Source organism: Panthera leo, chromosome F2 (genome assembly GCF_018350215.1).
Source record: "Panthera leo isolate Ple1 chromosome F2, P.leo_Ple1_pat1.1, whole genome shotgun sequence".
In the NCBI taxonomy this organism is placed as follows: Eukaryota; Metazoa; Chordata; class Mammalia; order Carnivora; family Felidae; genus Panthera; species Panthera leo.
In genome coordinates, this window is record NC_056695.1 from 80380775 (window position 1) to 80395370 (window position 14596).

Genomic DNA, 14596 nt, shown 5'->3' on the forward strand with positions numbered 1-14596 from the left:
ATCTGGGATCTGGGGTCCCTGGCACGCTCGTTCTGAGACGTCAGCTGTTTTATCACACGAGGGTTTCAGGTCAAGGACGGTTGGAGAAAGGCAGCCCCCCGTTCCCCTTTTGCTGAGTCATGGGCCAGACTGCTGAGCCGTGATGACTGACACCTGCCGGGCTCAGCATTTTCCAGACTGACGTAACCACAGGGCACCTCTTGTTTTCAAACAGGCACCTGTCAGGTTAGCATCTCGAAGCAGGTCATAAATGTTGACTCCGTTTCACTCAGTCCCTTCTGGAAGATTATGCAGACAAATCTTGGTTCTCTGCATTTTGATTATTATTCACAGTGGAGAAATCAGTTTTACTTAGGGAAATGTGGTTATGAACTCAGAATGTGCATTTTTAATATCGACCTAAGCCCAGTGGTCGGCAGCAGAGGGTGGGGGGTGGCGGGGAACCCCGCCAGATGCGTTCCAGGCCTGGAGACCAAGCCGGTCGCCCGAATGCCTTGGTTCCACTCCCAGAAACCTTTGCAGGGAACATTTATTGGGTTGTGTTGTGCAAGGAACTCATCTTTATTATGTGGATAATTGGTATTTTTTATCGGACAGTGAAGTCATCGAAGTTGACGTTCTTGCTCTATAAACTCAACAGGTGTTCGCTGAGGACCTGCTAAGTAGCGAACAGAACCGGGTTCAGAACCGTTTGCGGGTTAACTGTGCTTACTGTATTCTGCCTTTGAGCACGAGTAGCATACAGATAGTACCCGTACCAATTTCTGTGCCTCAGAATCTTGGGCTGTCTCATATTTGGTTTTTCCACTTTTACCGCCCTGGTGAGAACGTTTACGGTGGGTCGTTCTTCACGTCTCTTCTCTTCACCCCTGCGTGCCCTCCATCATCCACCCCTGAGCGGCCCGCACCTGGCATTTGCTCCCAGGCACCCACGCCCGCTGCCACCACCCCACTCTGGCCCACCAGCTTCTTCCACCCGCGTGACTCGAGGAACCACCGGTCTGGCCACGTCCCTTCCTGACCCTTCGTTAAGTTCATCCTCTGCATAGTGGCTGCAAAGATTGTTAAAATCCGTAAACTGGACTCTCCTTTTGTGCTGAAAACCCAACGATGATTTCTTGCTATATGCCTTCAGCCAGCCTTCCATCTTGGCCCCTGTGTCCCTGTCCAGCTCTGTCATGTGTCCTCACCCCCTGGCTCACTGTTCTCCAGCCACACTGGGGTTCCCTCCGTCCCTCGCGGGTGCTGCCCCAGGACTCTTGCACGTGCTATTTCTGGAAGTGCAGCTGTCCGTTTTCCAGTTCCTGCTCAGTCCTCAGTTTCTTCGGAACAGCCCCTCGGTAACCTCCCACCCCTGTCTCGCTCTCAGCACCCAGCCTCCTTCCTGCAGAGCTCAGCACAGGCTGCGGTTAGGGCTGGTGCACGTGTGCGTTTTGTCCAGTGTCCATCTCCGCCATTGGACTCCAAGATGCACGAGGACGGAGGCCCTGCCGGGGGCTGCGTGTGCAAGGCTGATGCCACGCCCAGCATCTGCCTCTCCCACAGCTGTTGAGCGAAGCATCGGGGGTTCAGGGGTTCGGATCTGGTCTTGATTTTCACGAACTCGTCGGGACGAGCCGACTTTGGGGCAGGCTTGCCGCCGTGACCCTCCCCTAAGAGTCCTACTAGCTCTGGGGCTCCCATGGACCCAGTGGCCCTGATCCGTCTTAGGGAGTGTTGAGGCACCGTGACTGTTCCTAGTTCTGGGGAAATGCGAGCAGTCCGTGGAGGCCAGGAGCCGATTCGGCGGTATTTTCCAGAACCCACTGCGAGCGGAGGTCCATTTAGAGGCTCTGCAGCTCGTGCTCAGCTGTAGATCTTGCGTTTTGAGCCGAGTGTGTGGGCGCCCGGTGCAGTTTCCCGTTACTCTGGGGCTGGGGCACGTCTGGTCCGTGCCCCCCTCGGACGGCACCTGGACCACCGGCTCGAGCGCAGCCCGGCCCCCGGGAGCCCCGCGTCCCTGGGCCCCCCGCCGCTTCTGCGCCCACCAGCGGGTCTGATTTTACGGGCTCGCGGATCACGGGCGTTACTGGACGTGCAGTGAGATGTGGCTTTTCCTCCCACTGAACTTGACAGACTCACTCCCTGTGTCGCTTCGTGTGTGGAACCTGGTGTTTCTCTGGGGCTCCAGTCACGCTGAAGTTTGGCAAGCCTTTTCCTGAGATGTCTTTCCTTCCTCTGTTTCTTCACCTGCGAGGTGGGTGGGGTGACAGCACCCAGCTGCCCGGGTGCGGGTCTTACGTGCCGTGAGGTCACTGGCACGGCAGCGGACACGTCCCGGGGGCTGAGCGACGTCTCTGGTAGAATCCCCAGGGTTCGTATCTAGTTGTTCTCTGTCGCTGGGAAGCTGGCTGACACAATTATTGTTTGCAATATTTGAGGGGGTTTTTCCCATACACTTTACAATTATTAATAGTTCATTGTGACTTAGAGCATTTTTAAAAATAAGTTTATTTATTTATTTTGAGAGAGAGAGCGCAAGACGGGAGGTACAGAGAGAGAGAGAGAGAGAGAGAGCAAGACAGGGGAGGTACAGAGAGAGAGAGAGAGAGAGAGAGGGAGTCCCAAGCAGGCTCTGCACTGGCCGCGTGGGGCCTGATGTGGGGCTCGAACCCCCAAACCATGAGGTCAGGAGCTCAGCTGAAACCCAAGGGTCGGATGCTCAACCAGCTGAGCCACCCAGGCGCCCCCACGACTTGGAGCACTTAAGTCTGCTTTCACTTGTTTCAAATAAAGAGGGTGTTCCTGTCCACACGAGTCACACATTTGGCTTCCATGGACCAGTCGGTGACAGGAAGGCAGGCAGGGTGACAAGACGGCGTCGTCAGGAGGCCCTAGCAGATGCACCGCCTGCGGGTTTCTCACACGAGCGTTCACTTGGTGTGGATTGTGGACATTTGTTCTGGAACCTTCTCCGCACCTGGTCTTCCGCGTTGCTCCATTTCTCATCCTTCCACGCTTGGCCTGGCCGGAACTTCTCTGTCCTCAGATTCGATGCTGCGTCTCTCCGTGTTCCCTCCCACCACTGCTTGCACTCTGGCCTCTCCGTGCGTTTGGGGGGCTGCGGGGGCACGGGTGGCCCCAGCGTCTCCCAGACACCCGCCCTCGAGGCTGACACCCACAGTCAGGAACGAACTTGTCATCGGGCAGGAAGGCCCCTTGGCGGAGGGGCCCCTACGGTGCCCCTACTTTCCCCTTCCGTCTACCACGCCTGTTAACATAGAAGGGGCGTCTGCGTGTAGGGAATTTGAACTGAGGTGTTATTTTAAGACAGTATCATTTGGAAAAATGGAGTCTTTCTCAACAGTTTCTTGAATTACAGGTCTTCAAGGAGCTTTGACAAGTAAATAGAAGATCCTGGGAGAATCTGTAATCTGCAGTGACCCAAATGATAAGAAAAACGTGTACTAGCTAAGATTAACCCGGACATGCTTGACTTAGAACTCGAGTGGGGGGCCATCGTTGGGGGCCCATCTGGGTGTCGGCCCGTCGCTGCCAACAGGCGGGGTGCTCGGTAACGGGAGCGCTTGGGGAACCTTGGCTGAAAGAGACGCCAAGTACTCGCTTCACCCGTGAGCCTTTAGCAGCAGCTCTGTGTCTCTGGACGGCTCCGGCGTTCTGCGACACGTGAGGTGACAGCGTGACCCCCCCCCCCCCAAACGTAGCCTAACGCGCACGCCCGGAGCCGCAGCGGAGGGTTTCGGGGGGTTCGGCCTCCGCCGGGAGCGGCCGCTGGACTAATCGGGGAACGTGGTCGCCGCAGGTGTTCAACATGAAGCCGCTGCAGATCGTGTTTCCCTCCCGGGCGGACCCCGAGAGCCCGGTCGTCGACCTGGACCTTCACCTGCCCTTGCTGTGCTTCAGGCCCGAGCAGGTGCTGCAGGTACGCGACCCTCCGGACCCAGGGCGCCCCCCACTGCTTGGGCCCCGTCCCGCAGAGCCCTGGGAAGACTCGTCCTTTCGCTTCAAGCCGACGGGGCGGAGTTAGAGGGGCCCCGGGGGGCGGGGGGCCGGGAAAGCGACTCGGCCCGGTCGCGGGGGGCGCGTGGCGCCCGGCGGGGCTGTGCTCACGGTGCGGCCGGTCCCCCGCAGATCCTGACGTGCCTGCTGACGGAGCAGCGCATCGTGTTCTTCTCGTCCAGCTGGGCTCTGCTGGCCCTGGTGGCCCAGTGCTTCCTCGCCTACCTGCACCCCCTGCAGTGGCAGCACACTTTCGTGCCCATCCTGTCGGGCCAGATGCTGGACTTCGTCATGGCGCCCACGTCCTTCCTCATGGGCTGCCACCTGGACCACTTCCAAGAAGTCAGCAAGGTCAGGCCTCCACCGTCAGCCGGTCGCCCCTGCGGGGACACACAGGCGGCTCTGGGAGCGCCCCCGGGGCGGGCCGGACACACCGGCCCCGGGGGGGGGGGGGGGGGGCGGTGGCCGTCACCCCCGTCCCCCGGGGTGTGCTCTGGGCGCCACACGCACGGCGTGCTGTCGCTCGTGGGCCTCGGGGTGCGTTCGGGGCCGTGGTATCCTGGGTGCTGGGACCTCGTGTCCCTCGTGAGGCCGCTTAAATCCCCGGGGCTCGATGGCTTCCCGCCGGCCAGCCAGGAGAGCGCGGGCACCCGCCTGGCCGTGGCCGCTTTCGGGTTTTGCGGCGTCCGGTGACGTGCTAGCCTTTGCCGCGCCTCAGTTTCCTCGCGACTCTGAGGCGGTCACGTCCTCCCGGGCGGGGCTGTGAGCCGGGACCCTCCCGCGCCCGCCCGGCACAGCCGGCAGCGCGACTGCCCCGTGTCTCCCGTTGGTTGTGCCGCGGACCCCCCTGCCGTGGACGCCTGCACACGCAGCGTGTCGTTCACGGTGGCGGCGGGCGGGCGGGCCTTGCTGGATCCGGTGGCCGTTCACTCGCTCTGCCTGAGCCGTGACCGAGCGTCGCGCCCTTTCGTGTCCTGGTCGTAAACGACACTGAGCGTGCCGGCCGCGTTATTGCGGCCGGGGTCAAAGGAGCCAATAGAACAGGACTCGGCATACAGCAGGTGCTTAATAACGTACATTAAGTGAGCTGACCTCACGGGTTTGGAATGAACGTCGTGGTATCGTCAGCAGGAAGGGCGGGTTCGGTTTTGTAAAACGCCTTTATTCAGGTAAAATTCATTCACCACGAGGTTTACCCGGTGACCCGCGTACAATTCAGTGGCTTTTAGTAGCTTTGCGGAGTCGTGCCAGCTAATTTTGGACCTTTTCATCCCCCGTGGAGAAGCCCTGGATGCCTCAGCGTCCCCCCGTGCTGTCCTCGGCCTGCCCCTGGCCGCCACCACCTGCCGTCTGTCCCCTTCCGCCTGGTTTTATGTCCGCACGAGGCCGTTCGTGGCTCCCCTCGCCCGGCACAGCGGTTTCAGGTTCGTCCACGCTGTCGCCGGCAGCCGGACGTTATTCTTGCCGCAGGACAGGGCCCTCGTGTGAACATCACGACAGCCCGTTCACCCCTCCGTCGGTTGATGCGCGTGTTCTTTCTCCTCTTGGCTGTCGTGAACGTCCGTGCACAGCTGTGCGCGCCTCACTCGGCTCGGGTACGCGCCGCGTAGGCTGGGAAGGCGGGGTCGCACGCGAACTGGCCGTTCGAGAAGAGCCAGGCTGTGTGCGCAGCGGCCACGTAGGGGCTCCGATTTTCCGCCCTCCTCACCGGCCCCTGTCCCCGTGCCCGTGCTTGTAGCCACCCTGGCGAGCGTGAAGCGACGTCTGGCTGGGACGTGCGTTTCCCCGGTGACTGATGACGTGCACACCTTTCGCGTGCTTGCGGGCACTCTGCTCAGGGTCGCTTTCCTGTGACTGTTTTGGGGCTTCCTAAGTGCGCAGACACGGAGAAAGGTCAGGGCGACGCCACGGTCCCTTCCCGTCTCCAGCCCTCGTCAGGTGGGGCCCCGCTGCCCTGCTTTACTTGGAACGTTCTGGAGAGAATCCCAGGAAGGTGGTGGGCGCTGTGTTCAGCCCAGGGAGGAGCCGGGTTCTCGCCACGTTCTTGCCAAAGCCAGTGACTCACCAAGCCACAAACACACTTTGGGAGAAGACCATTCGGACCTTCATGGAAGGAACGGGGGAAACGTCACCCAGTCTGCCTTGCAAATGACGGAAGAAAAAAATCCACGCTCTGAAGTTTGAAATGTGTTCTTTTTTTAGTCATTAGGGGAAAAGCCATCTTGTTTCAGACCCTTCGGAGGGAAACTTTGTTGGCGCGTTGACCTAACACAGTCAGCATTCGTGAAGGAAGCCCATTCAGGCATTTACTTGCTCTGGAAGGTTTCGGGACGAGCAGCAGCTCTTGCCTGAAGTGCATGTCTTGTGTCTGGACGTTTTCCTCTGTGGGGCTGGGGTCTTGGAAGCGGTCCTGTGACGGTCCTGTCACGCATCTGTGCTGTGACCTGCATTAATGCTCACAGAGGGCACTGTGTCCGTGTCTGCAGCTTCCTTCGGGCCTCACGTGTCACCGACGTGGGCATCAGGAGGCTGGGCCCCGATGCGACCCGAGGAGCGGGGCCTTCAGAGACTCCGGCACCGCCTTTCGGGGATTCGGGACCCTGGGGCGTGACTCAGGGTTGTGCAATCTTGTCACAGATGAGGCTCTTACAAGGAACTCAGACACATGTTTCAGAAAGTCCAAGTGTGTGTGGTCACGGAGCCTGGAACCCCACCCACACTCCATTCCTACGAGGGGTGGAGTTCTGGAATGTTCTCTGCAGGCTCCTGAAGTAGCCGCAGAGTGTTTGCACCAGGGCAGGTGAAAGCCTGATAACGACACGTGTGGAATCTTGACTCAGACTGTGGCCTGTCTAATCAGATTTAGCTTGTTAACATAACTCACGGTCTGGCCTACATTTTTGGGGGAGACGACGTAAGACTCTGCGTACGTATTAAATACGGTAATTTAATTAAGTAGTTCACTATCTTAGTGAACACAAATGTGTTTTTTGTGTTTCTGAAGATATCTACAAGTTCAGATTCTTACATCAATTTTTACACACTCACAGGAAGCTGACGGTTTAATTCTGATAAATATCGACAACGGGAGCGTCACCTACTCTAATGACGAGGACATCGATGTTCCCGACATCCCTCTCCTGGCGGCACAGACGTTTATTCAGAGGTAAAGGTGGGAATTTCCGCCGTGTGCTTGGAAGCGTCTTTGTTCCAGAGCTGTGTTTGCCAGTTCTGAGTGTCTTCTCCGTCTTATGTTACAGATCGATGTTTTTTTGTCGTCACGGTTTGGAAATTGTTTGTGAATATCTTATCTATGTATTTATTTCCTTCCTTTAAAGTTTGTTTGTTTTGAGAGAGAGAGCGCACCTGTGCAAGTGAGCACGCGTGGGGGAGGGGCGGAGGGAGAGACTCCCAAGCAGGTTCTGCGCTTCCGGAGCAGAGCGCGAGGTGGGGGTCAAACTCATGAACCATGAGATCATGACCTGAGCCGGAATCGAGAGTTGGACCCTAACTGACTGAGCCGCCCAGATGCCCCTGTTTGTGAATGTTTTAAAACAGAAGTCATTCGTCCTCATTCAGATCTTTTCTGAATACCAGTGGCCCCACAGTCAGGTGATGGTCCCACCCCCCAGGAAGCCTCCCCACCCTCTCTCTGTGCCCCAGTCATGCGCCTGTGACCTTTGAGGTTGTTTCCCTCCTTTCCTCCTCCCTTCCCTCCTCCCCTCCTCCTCCCTTCCCTCCTCCCTCCTCCCTTCCCTCCTTCCCTCCTCCCTTCCCTCCTTCCCTCCTTCCCTCCTTCCCTCCTCCCTTCCCTCCTTCCCTCCTCCCTTCCCTCCTTCCTTCCTTCCCTCCTCCCTTCCCTCCTTCCCTCCTCCCTTCCCTCCTCCCTTTCCTCCTCCCCTCCTCCTCCCTTCCCTCCTTCCCTCCTCCCTTCCCTCCTTCCCTCCTCCCTTCCCTCCTTCCCTCCTCCCTTCCCTCCTCCCCTCCTCCTTCCTTCCCTCCTCCCCTCCTCCCCTCCTCCTCCCTTCCCTCCTTCCTCCTCCTCCCTCCTTCCCTCCTCCCTTCCCTCCTTCCCTCCTCCCTTCCCTCCTCCCCTCCTCCCTTCCCTCCTTCCCTCCTCCCTTCCCTCCTTCCCTCCTCCCTTCCCTCCTTCCCTCCTCCCTTCCCTCCTCCTTCCCTCCTCCCTTCCCTCCTCCTTCCCTCCTCCCTTCCCTCCTTCCCTCCTCCCTTCCCTCCTTCCTCCCTCCTTCCCTCCCTCCCCCAGCAGATAGGTATTCGGCACCCCTGGGATGCCCCACGCTGGGCCAGATTTGTGTGCTGATGAACATTTCTAATCATTCACTTTTGCCTGATCGTCCGAGTCGGACATTTTAGCGGGGATGGGCGCCAGGGCCTGGTGCCGTGTCTCCAGTGTGCGCTGGGGTGGAGCACCCCCCAGTGGGATGGGGTTCTCGCCCTCGGCCGTGTGGCGTGTGGTGGTGTCAGAATTCTAGAATACACGCAACGGGTGGCCTTCTGCTTGGCCAGACCCCGCAGTGGTGGGGTGCGGTGTCTCCTGTGGCCCCAGCCAGGGGAGACTGCCTCGTAACGGGGGCTGAGTCGCGTGTGGTCGCTGGCACGTGTGTGAAGGTGCCGACGCCTTCCAGGTGGTGGTTACCTGACCGGTCAGCCGGGGTTTGCGGGGCCGGGACGTCCGTCTCCAGCGGCGGCTTCTCATCGCTCTCGGGGCGGACCCAGGGTGCTCCCCGCCCCGTCCCGGCCCTGCTGACCGACCGCTCAGACCTGGTCTCAGCCCGCCCCGCCCCTGCCTCAGCCCCACGGGCTCCCGTGGGGTCTCCAGGGGTTGGGTGCTCCCCACCCGTTCAGGGCCGCTCGTGCCTGTCTGGCTTTTCACCTTTCAGCTTTCGGGTCCGGGGTCCTCGAGCGCTCTTCTCCAGCCACCAAACGGGCTGTTTTCTAGCCTTCGTTCCCTGATCCCTCTCCTCACCTCCCTGACCTCCCGTGACCTCATATCTGGGGTGCATTCTTCTGTTTTTCCGTTCCTTCCCACTCGAATGCCAGCCCCACCCTGGAGCTTTGTCTGTGGTCAGCACGCAGCCCGGCGTGCAGGAGGCGCTCAGGAAGGAAGTGGGGGGGTGGGGATGTGCGTTGGGCGTGTTCATTTTGTGTGCGAACCGCAGATTTGCCCGCTGGTTTCCAGCGCTGCGGCCTTGACGGTGCTGGGGAGGCCGGGGTTGTGAATGTGCTGACGGCCCACGGGCCGAGAGCGGTGACACCCAGGACCCTGGTGCACCGATCCCCCCAGGCCGGGCGCGGGGAAGGTGCGGGGCTGGGGAGCTGGTGCCCCTGGCGGGCGGGGCCGGGGGAGGGGAGGCTCCGGCTCGGGTAACAGTGGGCACAGTCAGGGCCTCGGCGGGGTCTGAACGACGAGCTGCTCGTGTGCAGGGGTGAGTGATCCCTCCCCGAAGTTACTGCCGGCTCTTCTGAGCATCCGAAGAGTGTTGATGCACCTGGGGGGGAGGGTAAACCCCCTTCCTGAGTGCCCCCCCACCCCTGCCCATAAGGAGTGTGAGCTGTGCTCAGCGTCCCTCTGCTGCTTCCCAGGGTCCAGAGCCTTCAGCTGCACCACGAGCTGGACCTCGCTCACCTGGGCGCCAGCACAGACCTGAACGAGGGGCGAGCCCGCAGGCGGGCCTGGCAGCAGGGACTCAACTGCCAGCTGCAGCAGGTGGCCCTACAGCTGCTCGTCAGCATCTTCAGGTAGTGGGACCCCTCCCGTGTCTGTGGGGGGCGCCGCCGGCTCTCCCTCCGTGTGGGAGGCGGCAGAATCAGGATGGGGCCCTGCCCCGGTGGCCCTGCCGTGTGATCACACCCCGGCAGGGTCAGCGGGCCTGTTTTTTCCCCGGGGACCATGAGCGCCCGTGCGGGATTGTGCTGGCTGAGGGCTTGGGGCCAGCCCAGGGTGGGGACACTTGGGTCACCGCAGGAACGAAGCCCACCCCCGGGCACAGGCACTCAGGATCTGTCGCCAGCTCTGTCCCCAGCCCTGCAGGAGCAGAGACGTCCGGATGGACCCTCCACCCGGGAGGGGTTTAGACCAGAGCCTGCGGCCTTGACTGCGCTCTGTGATTGTTATTTAATGGTTGTGTTCTTCAAATGCGTGTATTTCCATAAGACACAGAACTCATTAGGGAAAAACGGGACAGCGTATTGTAGACAGGTTGTGTTATCTCTGCTCAAAGCAGTGTAATTTGTGTGCACACAGATACATGATTTTCCTTTTGTTCTTTTATATTTTTTCTAGAATTCAAAAAAATTCTTTAAGTTTTTTGAGAGAGAAAGTACAAGTCAGGGAGGGGCAGAGAGAGAGGGAGAGAGAATCCCAAGCAGGTTCCACTCTGTCGGCACGGAGCCCGATGTGGGGCTCGAACCCACAAACTGTGAGATTATGACCTGAGTTCAAGTGAGATGCTTAACCGACTGAGCCCCCCAGGAGCCCCTCCTTTTGTTCTTTTAAAACGAAATATGTCATGAGCGAGGTTTTGTTTTGTTTTTTTTGACACTTTACAATCTTGATGGATTCATAAAACAGACAATTTGGATACGGACGGTCAGACTTTATTTCTCTTACGTGACTTTTCCCTCACAACGGAAGGAGAACATTGAGTGTCCTACATACGGAATACGGCCCGTGAGAGCATCGATCCCGTGTGTAGGCGGTTACTTTAGCTGGGGGAGGTCGTGGGTGTTCGTGCTCAGAGAGTCTGCCCGCCCTCCTTGGGCCTCCCCCTCAGGGTCCACGGCAGGTACCGGTGGCCGTGCCGTCTGCACAGGGAACAGGGGGCCCCAAGGGGGCGAGAACAGTGAGGGTCCCTCCGTGCGGAGAGGAGCCGTGCTGGAAGTGATGGGCAGCTGGAGGAGCGGGCACACCCAAACCCAGCCCTTCTGGGGGCCAGGACCCTCTTTCTACAGGACAGAGCTTGCACAGGACGTATCTCTGGTCATTTTGTGTGTTGTGTCACAGGGATAACCTAAAAAAAGTTTTATTAATGTTTATTTTTGAGAGAGACACAGAGCGTGAGCCGGGGAGGGGCAGAGAGCGAGAGGGAGACACAGAATCCGAATGAGTCTCCAGCCTCTGAGCTGTCGGCACAGAGCCGGATGTGGGGCTCGAACTCACAGACCTCGAGATCGTGACCTGAGCTGACGTCAGACGCTTAAGCGACTGAGCCACCCAGGCGCCCCAATGGTGATAACTTTTTCACGCATTTAAAAGCGTTTCCACGCTCAGACCACCTTCTCTTTCTCAGGGAGGTGAAGAATCATTTAAATTATGAGCACAGAGTGTTCAACAGCGAGGAATTTCTCAAAACCAGAGCTCCGGGGGACCAGCAGTTTTACAAGCAGGTGAGGAGCACGTGGGGCTCGTGGGCCTCTCTCTACTCAGAACGTTTTCAAAATACGTTTTCTCAAAAGCGTCTGTTAGTATCTTATCAATAGTTTTTACAGGAAGCTTGCTTTGCCGTGGTTTCCTGGTGGCCGTCTCCTACTTTCTTAATCCGCTTTTTAGAGTGCAGCTTACCTGTCGTGAAACGCACCCCGCGTAAGTGTAGAGAGAGGGTGATAAATCCCGCCAGACGCGTGTGCCTGGACACCGCTTCCTCGGTCCGGATCAAGACCTCTCCGTCACCCGACGGCTCCGATCCGAGGGGCCGCTGCAGCCGGGGTGGGGGGTGGGAGGCAGCGCCGGGCTTTTCTGCCCACCTAAGCTTTTGGGGGCGCCTCCGTTCTTGCCTATCGTGCAGCGTCGTGTCTGGGGCTTCGTTGTGGCCGGGGGCACAACTGCTGCTGACCTCGGTGTTCTCCCGCGTTCCAGGCGGGTGGGGCGGCCTTCTCCCGGGGCTGGTGTCCCTCCCCCGCCAGGTGCTGGTGCCCTGGCCACGGAGGGGCCCACGCTCAGGCTGCTCCAGGCTCACGGGTCTCCCGTGGCCCTTCAGCTTCCGTGGTCCTCCTTTGCCTAATTCCACGTGCTCTGCCCTCCAGGGCGGGCCCCTGTGCAGGCTTCCAGAAGTCTCTGCAGAGCTGCCCCCCACTCCGGGCTCCGTAGGGATTCCCAGCTGCCTCAGCCCTGAGCCCCAGGCGGGAAGCGAGGCTGCCTCTCTCAGCGGCTCGCCGTCCAGCCTGTGGCAGCGGGAGGGGACGCCCGAGCCTGGTTACCGAGCCTCAGCTCTTCTCGTGACCGAGGTCCACGCGGTAGCCATTCACGTCGGCCGGCTGGCGGCCTCTGCCTCTCTCTGGGCCCTGCCCGCGCCCTCCGTGTCTGCTCTGACGATTGCCGGACGCGCTCGGTGCTCCCCCGTCCGCGGGGGCCCCAGCTGTCAGCAGCCTCTGCACACCCTCCCCGGGACACAGAGCCTGGCCTGAGGGGCCCACAGGACGCGGCCCACGCGAGGGGCGCCTGGGCAGTTCAGTCGGTGGAGCTTCTGACTCTTGATCGCGGTTCAGGTCCTGGTCCAGGATCGTGAGGTCGAGCCCCGCGTCGGGCTCCGCGGTGACAGCACGGAGCCTACTTGGGATTCTCAGTCTCTCTGTCTCTCTAAATAAACTTTAAAAAAAAATTAAAAGAAAAAAGATGGTGCCCGCATGAGACTCCTTCGCGAAAGGCGCCACAGAGGAGCACAGGGAGAAGCCAGGGACGCGCGTGGGGCCAGAGCAAAGCCGGGTCACAGCTGTGACAGGGCGCCCGGGCCCAGTGCTCTGCCATCGCCTCCTCGCCCTGTCGGCTCCCAGAGGGCGGCAGGAGTCCCCGTGAGCCACACTGCCACCTCCCATCCCTCCACACGCCCGCTCCCTGCCGTCACTCTCCTGCGGGCTTTTTGCACGTGGGGTTTCCGGCACCTTCCCCACGGGCCTGTGCGCCTGCGGCCCTCCTATTGCTGGGCCGGGCTGACAGCGGCCGATGGGCCCGGGCCTCGTCACCCGCGGGCCGGTCACCCGCAGCAGGGGCAGGGTGGGGACAGGGACTGGCTGCTGGAGGGTCACCTTGTCCGGTGAGAGACCAGCAGCCGGGTGGTGGGAGCCACGGGCCGGTGCCAGACGGTGCACTTGCTGTGGGGAGGGGGCCCGGTCCCCGGAGACCTGGAGTCGACGGCCAGAGGACGCTGGCTCTGGCTGTCGTGAGAGGAAGATGGTTGGGTTTTTGAACTTCTAGTGATTTTTCAAACATAAAGAGTGGCGACCCTTTCAGGCAGCCCGGTGGGGATCTGGAGGGTGAGCCTTGCAGGTGGGGACGAGTGAAGAAAGCTACCCGCTCAGGAGCTTGTGTCCAGGGAGCTGGGGTGGGGGGGGCGGGGAGGTGGGCAGGCCGCCCCAGCACGTCGGCGGCACAGCGGGGGCCGCGATCGCGGTGGTGACTGGCCCCCTGTGGTCTGTTTCAGGTTCTGGATACCTACATGTTTCACTCTTTCCTTAAAGCCCGGCTCAGCAGAAGGATGGACGCCTTCGCCCAGATGGACCTCGACACGCAGTCGGACGAGGACAGGTGCGGTCTCTGGTGTGGGCGCGTGACCCCGGGGACCCCGACGCTCCAGCAGCGTGCAGTTACTTGGGTGGATGAACGATAAATTCGGCCGGAAAATCTCACACTTAGAAACTTCCGTAGGGCACGTCCCCACGCGCTTCTGTTTGGGGGGGGGGGGGACGCCGAGCGCAGCTGACGCGCGTGTGCTCCGCGTGTGCACCTCGGGGTCCGCGTCGCCGCCGCCCCACGCTGTTCCTGGCCCCCCGCAGACACCGCGTGTGTTGTGTCTCTCTGGGGGTCCCGTCCGTCCCCCCCGCCTCTCGCTGCGCCGGGGAGACTCCGACGCTGCCACCGCCTCCCACGTGCGTGCGGGAATACCGGGCCGGGGCCGCGCTCGCGCCGCAGATGTGCGGGCGTGGAGACCCACTCTTCGGACGCGCTCGTGTCCGTAAGGCGTGGTTGCTTTTCCCAACCGCAGGTTAAGCAGGATGCTGCCGAGTCCCCGAAGACCGACCATCGAGAAGATGGCCTCCCGAAACTCGCCGTCCCTGCACGTCACTCACCGGCGCATGGTGGTCAGCATGCCCAACCTGAGGGACATCGCGGCGCCGGAGCTGCCCGCCCGGAACTCGTCGCTCCGGAAGATGGACTCCGAGGGCTCCAGGAGCAGCAGCACAGGTGGTGACCCGGCCCGCGCGCGGTGACGTGTCCCCCGTCCCTGGGGCTCATGTGGCAGGTCTGTGCACACAGCTGGAGCCTGTCCCCGTGGCAGGGGATGGGTTTTGGGGGTGGGTTTTTTTTTGTTTTTTTTTTTTGTTTTTAGCAGTTTACTTGTTTGAAATATTTGTTTTGCAAACCGCACTCATTCTGGAAGACGGTTTCTTGCCTGTATTTTCCGCTCCCCAGTTGCACTGCTATCATGGCAGTTCCACACGGTTGGGGACTTGCACGTACGTGCTCGCCTGCATGTCTGCGCGCGTACACGCATGTGCGTACAGAATACACGTTTACACATATGCGCGCCTGACGGTCACGACTGTCGGGCCCCGGTGAGCGCCACGCCCCCTCTAGATCCGG

The 14596-nt window shown here is 60.4% G+C and overlaps 1 protein-coding gene across 5 annotated transcripts in view; it reads left to right on the plus strand.

Moving 5' to 3' along the window:
• Positions 1–14596, plus strand: part of DENND3 (DENN domain containing 3) — a 51240-nt gene that overhangs the window by 10842 nt on the left and 25802 nt on the right. For 4 of the 5 annotated variants that reach the window (XM_042924376.1, XM_042924377.1, XM_042924378.1 and 1 more), the window contains 7 exons: positions 3803–3922; positions 4132–4350; positions 7050–7165; positions 9604–9759; positions 11310–11406; positions 13437–13540; positions 13998–14197. In XM_042924376.1, coding sequence (XP_042780310.1) covers positions 3803–3922; positions 4132–4350; positions 7050–7165; positions 9604–9759; positions 11310–11406; positions 13437–13540; positions 13998–14197 — 1012 coding nt within the window. Of the gene's footprint in view, positions 1–3389; positions 3672–3802; positions 3923–4131; positions 4351–7049; positions 7166–9603; positions 9760–11309; positions 11407–13436; positions 13541–13997; positions 14198–14596 lie in introns of those variants that run through there. The other variant, XM_042924379.1, reaches the window with a different exon arrangement.